At 32.5% G+C, this 10,404-nt stretch overlaps 1 protein-coding gene and 1 long non-coding RNA gene across 9 annotated transcripts; one reads left to right on the top strand and one right to left on the bottom strand.

The window, feature by feature from the left end:
- Positions 1 to 3,519: 3,519 nt before the first annotated feature.
- Positions 3,520 to 3,915, bottom strand: LOC138338195 (uncharacterized). The gene is made up of 2 exons (XR_011211628.1): positions 3,800 to 3,915; positions 3,520 to 3,712 (listed from the first exon to the last, which is right to left on the bottom strand). It is a non-coding gene; the product is annotated as an uncharacterized lncRNA (long non-coding RNA).
- Positions 3,916 to 8,859, top strand: LOC101261659 (actin-related protein 2/3 complex subunit 2B). 8 transcript variants are annotated; one of them, XM_010328482.4, is made up of 10 exons: positions 3,916 to 4,112; positions 5,421 to 5,487; positions 5,727 to 5,934; positions 6,227 to 6,393; positions 7,157 to 7,234; positions 7,316 to 7,460; positions 7,741 to 7,832; positions 7,904 to 7,960; positions 8,094 to 8,145; positions 8,448 to 8,859. In XM_010328482.4, the coding sequence occupies exons 1-10, from the start codon at positions 4,054 to 4,056 to the stop codon at positions 8,657 to 8,659; spliced, it is 1,137 nt and encodes a 378-aa protein (XP_010326784.1). In that variant the 5' UTR covers positions 3,916 to 4,053; the 3' UTR covers positions 8,660 to 8,859. The 8 variants fall into 8 exon arrangements, with proteins under 8 accessions (XP_010326784.1, XP_010326786.1, XP_010326787.1 ...); XM_010328484.4 differs by having other exon boundaries at positions 7,325 to 7,460; XM_010328485.4 differs by having other exon boundaries at positions 7,328 to 7,460.
- The last annotated feature ends 1,545 nt before the right edge of the window (positions 8,860 to 10,404 follow it).

Here is a 10,404-nt window from a genome sequence, read left to right on the forward strand (position 1 = left end):
GAAAAAAAAAGTTCAATCACTCATCCTATTGAATTTATATTTATATATGAAAAAGAAAAAAATGTCAATGGTTAAAATAATAAGTGTCATAAAAAAAATAAAAATAAAGTGGACATGATGGAGTTGGTTGATACTCTATATAAAATAATTAATTAGTGCAAAATAATTTCTTTAACTTATCTCTTAGATGATTTCAAAATTGTCTTAAAGAATTCTTTAATGTAGTTTTTAATTTTCCAAAAAAAAAAAGAAAAATGGAAGAATTAGGGATACGGGCGAATAGAAAAAAAATGGAAAAAAGAATTATAAGATAAGAAAATCGAATTTCAATCAATAAAATTGAAACTATTTTTTTAAATAAAAAATAAAAATATTTTAGCAAGTGAAAAGTGATATAATTATTAAACTAATGTTATAAGTTATTTACTTTTATTATTCCTATTCTCATTATTTTCTATATGTTTTTTTTAGGATCAAATTTTCTTTTTTTATTAATTGTCTATCCGAACCGAATTAGCACTTCTCAGATCAGGCTAGGCCTCTCCAGCTGAGCTGGGCGCCGGGGCCCTGGATGCGCTAGCGATTGGCACATAGGGGAATGGTTGCCCGGGTTTCTCGGCCTGGTATCCTGCACCTCGCGCTCATGATATCTACATTCAACTGTGCTCCGGAGACACGGTCAAAGCACGCCCGTTCAGTGTGCTTTATATGTTTTAATTGATTCAAGTGTTTATTAAAAAATATATCTTTATATTTATATAATAAAAATAAAACTAGATACACATTACGTATCATGATATCACCTTTATTGTTCGCTTACGTATCAAACACAAAAAAAAATCACTTTTTTCTTTCTCAAAAATATTTTCCAATAAAAAATTTCCTTTGATAGCAAACATATGTACACTTAATGGAATAATTACCAAACAATTACAATAATGGAAAAACGTTTTTTTTATGCTAAATTAGAAGAATATATAATAATTAGTATATGATACTTTTTTAGAACTTTTTGTGGTGGTGGGGTGTTTAGCAACTGGCATGATAAGGTATGTTTAGAAAATATACAAAAATGCATATGATTAAAGATGATTAAAGGGTCCATATGAGGGCAAAATAGGAAGAAAAAAAAAGTTCAAAAATATTAATGACTCTCAAATTAATTTTTTTTTGTTCTCCATTTTTTTTTAATTTCTATTTGATCGTGTATATTTATATTAGGATTTGATAGTATTTAGAAATAATTTACATCGAAAAATTTCATATAAAAAATAAATGCATTTTGATTTATATTCAAGACTCGAACTTGATTCGAAATTTATATTTTAACGATGAAGGAATAAGTATTGATTACTCTACGACAACCCTGATTAATTACAATACTAGAAAAGGAGGGAGACTTTATTTATTAGACTCTTTCAAATAAAACTGAACAAGAAATTGAATTTGATCATTTCAAAGTTTGGTTAGGTTGAGAATAATTAAATAAATAGATGATTATTTATGCATTATAAATTCGTCATTGAATTTTAAGTTCATTTTACTTATTAAATTTATTATATAGTCAATGAATTTCTTAACAATATAAATTTAAAGTCCAAGTAAAAAGTAATGAATTTGTTCCATATCTAATATTGTAACTCCTTCTCCATACGAGTTGTTCAATCTAGTGATATTATTGGAGAAAAAAAAAAAGAAGTAAGAAACGTGTAATGATATTGGGAAAAAAGGATAAATATATCCCTGAACAGTCGTAAATAGTATAGAGATATCCTTTATCATACTTTTGAAATATTAATGTCCTTATCGTCCAAAAACTAGAGCTATATACCCTTTATACTAACGGACCTAACATATTTACTATTCTATCCTTTGTGGCTGCTGAATGTGTATAGCAAATGGTAACGTCTAATAATTTAAAGAAAAAGACATAGTAACAAATTACCAAATTTGTGCATGATGTTATGGCACTAGTGGATAGTGATGTATGGAATGATGCAAAAAATAAATAAAATATAAATAGTATCGGAGATAGAAATTTATATAAATTTGATCGAATTTGATAAATTTTTTCAAAATATATTCGAAAAACGAAAGATTTTTTCTATATTTATTGACCGGATGTGGACAATGACACTCTCTTGAATGACAAAAAAAAAATGAAGACATTCATTGGATGTAATAAAGTGCTATAAATTTAATACATTGGTGAAGTATATTAAATTTTGAACCACCTCAAATTTAGATCTATATTAATCTAAAAGTACTTTATAATCATAGTGGTTTAAACCTTATTAATATGTATTTTTTCCGTCCTTAATTACTTGTTCAGTTCTGAAAGATACGTAATTATTAAGAAAACAATGATTGACGTAGTGAATTTACCATTTTATTCTTATTAATTACGAAATGGATGAATTAAAAATATAAAATTTTCAAGAAGTTCTACCTTTTTTAAAAATAATTAATTAAGAATATCATAGATAAAAAAAAAGTTATGCATTTTTTATTTGTGAAAATAAAGAAATAAAAAAAAATTAGACAGATAATTAGGAACAGAGGAAGTATTGATATTTGTCTTTGTAATTGCCAACTTCACTTTGTTAAAAGTAGGTAAAGCTAGTGTGTTGAGTACTTCATATTTTCTCTAGAAAGTTGTCATTATTTTTTTTATTTCTTGATTTTTCGTATTTTAAAGATATTTGTCGTAATTATCGAATTTAGTTGAATTCATTGAATATAGATTATATTCACTTCTATAAAGACGGATGCAAACTTGTGACATCGATTCATCTGAATCAAGTATCTTTATTACGCGCGATATTTGGTTCATTGGACTAAAAATGAGATGTGTGGGATATAAAATAAAACATGTTCTTGGTGTATATACACTAGATAAGTTGGGATAAACTTATATTTCCAATTTTAACCTTGAGTTTTATGAAGGACTTTGGAGGGAAGAGCCTTGGAAAAGGGCATCATTGTCATTTGTAGTGTTTTATCCCCAAATTACTAATCTCAATTTCGAAAATTCAACCAAATGTAAGATAAACTTATCTCACATATAATCGCGAGATTATTATCTCTTGTACCTCCAATCAAACGATACAATTCGTGAAATTAGAAATCTTTGCACAATTTTGCTTCTGATCTTGATAAAGCTACTTTGAATAAATTGACAAGATGTCAACGATTACCTAAACTGCTTAAGACAATCCAAATCAACTCCTCCCGTGGTAGAAAAACAAATAACTTCGAGTTCGAATCATAAATTCACCTTACCTGAAAACACCCTTTTCGATTTAGTAGATTTTGTTTTAAAATCCAAGTGTAAATTGGAATTAGAAAAATATACCAACCATTAAAGAAAGACGATTAAAATATCTCAAGATTGGCCCCCACACCATAATAAGATCCAACAAATCAATATTTTTTTTTAAAAAATATATAAGTAGTTCCAAAAATTCATTAACTTAATTATACAATAAGATCTCTTCTTGATTGATTTTGCACACATGCAACAACCAAGTGAAGTGGATACCATATAATAATGATCAATAATGGTTTAATAACCGTGCACTAGTAGAGTGTTTCACTCTTAATCAGAAGTCTCGAGTCCGAGCTTTGAGTATGGAGAAAATCTTGTTAGGAGCGTTATTCCCGGATGGGCCTTGCAGTGCACGATCTGAATTTAGTTGGGCTCCAATGTGAACTCCGGACACCGAGTGAAAAAAAATAAATAGTTCAGTAACCAGTGCATAGAATCATATATAACATGATTAATTATTCCATCTGTTACCTGATCTTTGAAGACAAGCATCGACAGATAATGATCATATGAACTGAAGACAAAAAAAAAATGTAGTGCCATTTGTCTTGTTTGGTGAATAAATTGCTTCAAAATACACTAAAAATGATTGCAAAATTAGAATCTTGCATTTTACTCAATATAAAAACTGAACTACTTCTACCACAACAACTCATCAGTAAAAAAGCTTGTTTTACATACCTTCATGTGAAGTTCATTCCACTTTCAAGATCAACATCCAAAGCATGGCGCGTTTTGAACGTGCATCACCAGCATTGAAGGAGATTCTGCTCAGATTATACCGGTAAAATGAACTATACTCGTTGTTCTTCGTACTTCAAGTCATGTACTCAAGATTTACTTCTCAGTTAAGTCCACGAGTATTCTTTTCCTGTAGAGGCTAACACAACAAAGCGTTTTATTAGTTATAATATATTACTTTGCTAATCTCAACACCTAGCAAATGATGCAACATGTTTTTGTATATTATCATGGTGTCCTCCTGGCTAGCTTGCTTGCACCTTAACTAATTCCACAGGTATATGCTATCTCCGAACTCTATCCACTTTCCACCAAGGCTTAGACAAATAAGAAGAGATCACTTAGCGTTTAAGATTTCATGGTTCTCAAACCACTAGGGGAACCGTTGAGTGCAACAAACGTATTCATCTGGATGAGCATTGCTGATCATAGTGTAGGGTCGGTCTAGTATTCGAGTTCAGTTCCAAATTCAATACTAGGTAATTCTAGTCTATCAAAAACATACAGTGAGCTCGCTAAGATTTTCAAGATAACATAATAAGAATCAAGTTGAAGAGCGTCTCATAAGGTAAAGAGGAGAAAGTACAGAACATAAGGCAATTATAAAGATTAAGCAGGAATCATTAGATAAAGTAGAATTAAGTTTTGAGAAATACATGATTAGTTAACATTGCCGATGAATAGTAATTTGTTTATAGTTATGATGTGGAAGCAGATAGACATTGAGTGTTCAGAAAACGGATTCTATTTGGCCAGATAAAAGAAGGCGTTGTACAGGTAGAATTCCATTGCTGGGGCTACATTTGCCTTCTGATCTATTATCAAATGTTGCTTTCAACAGTCAATTAGTGACAGCAACACCGAGAAAATTTAAAACATGCCACTTTTTGTGATCACAAGTCGGTATTGGACTTACCGAAGTGCTTGAAAGAGACGAGCCAATCAGCCAAGCACCATATTCTCTAAGTTCCTGCTAAGTTGGTCTTGCTGCATAAACGACATGCAGTTATTGAGAGCATACTCATACAAACAAACTCATTGGACTGAATAATCACGATTTTATATCAAGTTAGACTACAATTTGGGATCAGCATATGAATCCTATCCGCATCATTACTATATACAACAGATTTATATGAAACCGACAAAGAAAAGACACATCAATAAACATTAAAATAGAGACGTCCATTTAGAATTGTTAAGCTGGAACAAGTGTAAGTAATTAACCTTTAGAATTTACCTGATGAATTATAAGCAGTACTCCGACGTGTTTCTTCTTAAGTTTTTGAATAAACGTATATGTAAAAACCAAAACTCTTACCATGAACATGCTTGTTTTTTCTTGAGACAGAGATGAAAGGGCTATTGATGCCGACCATCACCTTCATGAATTTGGGTCCATTGAATATTACATTCAGGTAAGAGCAACTAAAAACCACAAGCATACATTGCATACCTGATTGAAGTTCATGGCACAAAAGACAAGGTTTGTCTAAAGGAAGATCCTTCGAACTGAAGAACAATTCAAGCAACTAGTTTTATATTTAAAAAACGAACTCCAAGTTGAGAAATGCATTTTTTTGCTAAAATGTCTGCTGATTTTCAACAATCCAAAATATGTGTCCATAACTTCTTTTTTTTTGAAATATTTTGTCAGTCATTGGTGTCAGATCCCGATCATACCTACTTATCAATAGCAACCCCGATTCTGTCTCAAGCATTCCTGGTCTCAACTCGTCTTTCACGTTACACTATACAGAAGGTAAAGGCTATCAGTGCTGAAGTTGTGGAGATTGTTGAGCCTCCAAAAGAAGGATATCAGCTGACTATACGACTCAATTTTGGTAGAATGCCGCATGGTAAAGGTTTGGAACTCCTCTCATCAATGCTGCCTACCACCCCTTTATCCTGCTTTAGAAACATCTCAGAAGCAGAATAATCGATCATGCAATAATAAACAATAAAATGTGGCACCACAAGTGAAAACAATAATGAATTTAAAGTGGTTAGCAACTGCCACTTTGTTATGGTGATGCTAAGATATAAACTGAGCCATCAATAGTCGAACCAAATTGAACTTCTTTCAATTACTACTTTGATAGCATTTCACACTGCGGCGGTTCTCATAAAATTTGTGTTGTCTTTTGTTCATTTCAGAGGCTATAAAAATGATAACAGACATTGCTGCTGTTCAAGGTGTAATTCTGAGTTCTCAGCTGGAAGAAATGCTGATGAATGTGAATTCACAAGATGTGGCTCAAGGGATGTACAAACCAATCAAACTTGTTTATCACCCAAGAGAGCCGTTTTATGTCATAAAACAGGTACTTCACATTATGTGATAATGTTTAAGGACAAGTAAATGAACACACCATGCAGATAAGTAGCTCTGCGCATCGTAAGACTAGCTCAGTTAACATTAACTTGGCTGTAGTTGATCCTCATCGTCGGAACATCAGTAGAGGGATTAAATTGCAATGTAGGGCAGCCATAAATGCTGAAGCCCTTTCTGAGAGACAATTAGTTCATTTGGCATGCAGCTGGCAATACTCAAAATAATGAAGAAAAATTAAAAATTAAAGTGAGAACATATTTCCCGAAACCATCAAATTTCAAGACCATTTCAGACTTTAATATCTACAGGTGATTTTTCTTCAAACCATCAAACCAAAAGTCTTACCGTCTTGGATTGCAAACCTACTTCCAGTAAACATACACATTGCAAACATTATATCCACAGTTATACCGAAAGTACACACCTTATCTCACGCCAAGTCAGGAAACTGTGAAGGAAGAACTGGTTGCAGGCACTAGAAGCATGTTTTAGATCAAATTATAAACTATGCCATATAATACTTCCAAACTACTGAGTACAGCTACTGTGTTTTGCTAAGTTCAAAAAGTATGACACATGCATAGCAACTATATGATGGGATCTGAGTCAATTTGGCATATTTAAAGGAACTTGAACGAAGAGAAATAATTGTATTAAAAAAATGTACAGAAAAATTCCTTCCTAAAATATGAGATTTGTTTGAGAGAATACAGCCTCATGCTTCTTAATATGTAAACTAACATTTGTGACAGCCCCAGAAAATCACGGCAGTATTCCCAATGCGTTTCAAGGAGAAAACAGATGTGATCATAGCAACAACTTTCTTCCAGGTAACACAATTTTATAACATGTACGACTTTGTAATTTTATAAGCATGCATCACTTTGTTCAAGTGTCCTGGACATTGACAGTTTCCGCAGCAGGAACTCATGGATGTTGCAAATACAAAAGCATGTGCCAAGGCACCCCATTGCATCTGGTCCCCTATCCCACCTCCTGAGCTAAGAGGAGAAGCAATTGAAGACTTGAGCACAAACGGAGGATTTGTCTCTTTTGGTATTTTCTATTAACAACTCACACGTCTACGCAAATTACTGTTTCTCTCAAATAAATGAAAACATTGATAGGGGTAAAAGAAAAGTATTTATAGCTTTGGAGAAAAGAAAACGTACTAGAAGAACCTCCTAAAATGAGTAGTGATTTGAATAAGAAATTAATGAAGAGAAGAGGTCTACATGTAAGCTCAGAAGATACATATATTAGTGTTCACCTGCCTTCTCTAAATCTTGGAATTGGAGTTGGCCTGATATTTACCTTTTTATCATGGCATTCACAGATATCACTTCACGCCATATTGAAGGCAAAAGGCTAGACAAGACGGTGTGGAACCTTCTGAACTTTTATGCATTTGTGAAAAATCATGTAAAGGTAAAAAACCCTTTTAAGCGTGATAGCATTATAGCTGTTAACATCTTATGCTTATATTCTGCATCAAACAGACCACTCGAGGATTCATACAAAGAAGGATGAGAACATGTCTGCAAAGCCTGGTTGAGGTAAGGAAATGATCAAATAATCATCCGAGTGGCACATTATAGTTCATGAAGTATAAACAGTACAACCGCACTCTGAGATATCGATTTTGCAAAAATACACAGTGATGAACTACTGTATGATTGCAATTTGTAGGTCTTACAGAAAACAGAACCTCAAGATGAGCAACAAAGTAAAGAGGTGAAAGGTATGAACCTTTGATTTTGAGGTCAGAATATTTTTGAATAGAAACCTAAAGAGAAACTAACAATCAAATATAGAACGACATGATTTATGATGCTTGTGCACATATAATAGAAGCAAAGACACACAGAGATTCTGTGAGTTTATCATAGGTTTCATAATAAAAAGATCATTAATTCTATTAGCTTGGAGCCACTTACCTTCCATATGAGTACTTTTTTCTTTATTTTTTCACAGTTTTTCTAACTCTATACATCCTTTTTCTTTAACTTTCTGCTCACTATTTGTCAAACAACATTCATGCAGGATACAAGCACATGAAAAAGTTGGTAAAGTTCACAAAATTCAAAATAATCAGATATAGAAGTGATTTCACCAGTAAACTTAAAAGGATCCGTTCGAGATTAAAAATCCATGGGTTCAACCGTTTTCGTCGAAAATGGTTGACATTCCCCATCTTCTCCTCCAAGACAAAATACAGAAAGCTGGAAAAAGATATTTCTCTTCAACACAATTAATAAATTTTGCTTATGGTTAGATTTACTGAAAAGGGACAAACATATCCTTTAATCAGGATAGTTGTTACACTCTACCATGTAAAACATCTTTCTATTTGTCACTTTCTCAAATGTTGTCAATACATATAGATACTCATGTACCATGTACATTGTAAAAATATTCAAGTAAAATAAACGAGTTGGTTAGCAGTTTTTTTATACTTCTATCACAGATTAAATCCAGATTTGCATATTACTCTAGCTGTTAAGCAAGAAAATTCCTTTTCTATTTGATAACCAACAGGTTGAAAGTGATTATTTTATGCAACTGTCCATAAACATTATGCGTTTTCGTAAACAGCCTCTCTACCTCCATGAGGTAGGGGTAAGGTCTGCAATGATAAAAACATTTATGAAGTGAAAAAGCTTTGTAAAAGTGGGCCTCAGGAATGCAAAACAAATCTATGGGAGGAGTTTAGGCTAATGTTTGCTTTAGAGTTGGTGACTGAATGAGATCAGATTCTGATTTCTGATGGAACCAATGGTTATGCCATATGCCTGAAGTTTGTCTAACACAAGAAAATATAAGGAGAAGGGGATTATTTTTGCGTAAAAATTACTAAGGAGTTCAGGGGATTATATTTGCATAACAAATACTAAGGGGTTTATGGGATTATATTCATGTAAGAGATACTACTTCTGTGATCTGGATACTTAAGACTCAAATCACTTGTCTTTGCATTGTAGATTGTACAATGCAACGTATATGCTTTAAAATAATTCAGGCAACAGTGATGATAATAAGAACCCAAAGTCCCCAACAGCAGCTTTCTGAAGCACTGGTCTAGAAAAAACCGCTATAGGAATGCAAAAAAACATGGTTCACTCATTGTTGTTCCCTGTTTGCATTGTATGAACTCTTCAAGAGGAAAATCTAATCATCCTTATAGCATCAAGACTTTCTGTCTTTGTTCGTTTGGTATAATTTTCATTTGCAGATAATGTAAATTAAGTTTTATATTTCATAGGCTCTCTACCTCTAGAACAGAGATGGCCTAGCTTCTTTTGTAATTGACAGCAGTCCTTGGTCCAAAAATAAAAATACCTATTTTTTTCTTCTAATTTAGTACAAAGATACTTTAAAGACAAGTAAGGAGCTTGATTGATTCGAAGAGTTCTTTCTTTGGCCACCAACATTTTGCCATTAACAATCAGATGAACATAGAAATATAGAAAGACAATTATAATATAATGAATAGTAGAAACTCTCCTTTCATTCAACGCTAAGGTACATTGGAAAAGACAGAAGATCAAGAAAAACAAAAGGCTAGAATTTCCTATATAGTATAAAAAAAAAATCTGTAAATTCAAAACTTACAAGTAAACCACTTCTGCAGTTTTTTTCAAATGCTTCTCTATCGAAGAACATCCAAAGTTTCTCATTCTAACTCTAATTCAGGAAGCGGACGCATCAACACACCCTCTGATTCAACCTGAGCTAGCAACGGTCCACTTGTATCGCCACATCTCATTCTCTTATCCCGATTCAAGAACGCAAACAACCCAAAACTCATGACTATCACCACAATAACATGCACTATAAACAATAGATGTATCAATGCTGTTCCCCTCAACTTATTCTCATCAAGATCACATTTAACATCATTTTTCCCGTTCGATAAACCCACCAAAAGATTCTCACATCCATCTAATGAAAACATATCAGTATATAATGACAACCCAACTTGCAAAACCCAAGTCCCTTT

The sequence above is a fragment of the Solanum lycopersicum genome, chromosome 9 (assembly GCF_036512215.1).
Source record: "Solanum lycopersicum chromosome 9, SLM_r2.1".
NCBI lineage: Eukaryota > Viridiplantae > Streptophyta > Magnoliopsida > Solanales > Solanaceae > Solanum > Solanum lycopersicum.

Excerpts from the sequence above, each read along its gene's own strand:
- LOC101261659 (XM_010328482.4), top strand. The coding sequence starts at position 4,054 with ATGGCGCGTTTTGAACGTGCATCACCAGCATTGAAGGAGATTCTGCTC. Across the intron at positions 5,488-5,726 it reads CCATTGAATATTACATTCAG|TCATTGGTGTCAGATCCCGA; the intron begins GTAAGAGCAACT and ends ATATTTTGTCAG. Across the intron at positions 5,935-6,226 it reads TAGAATGCCGCATGGTAAAG|AGGCTATAAAAATGATAACA; the intron begins GTTTGGAACTCC and ends TGTTCATTTCAG.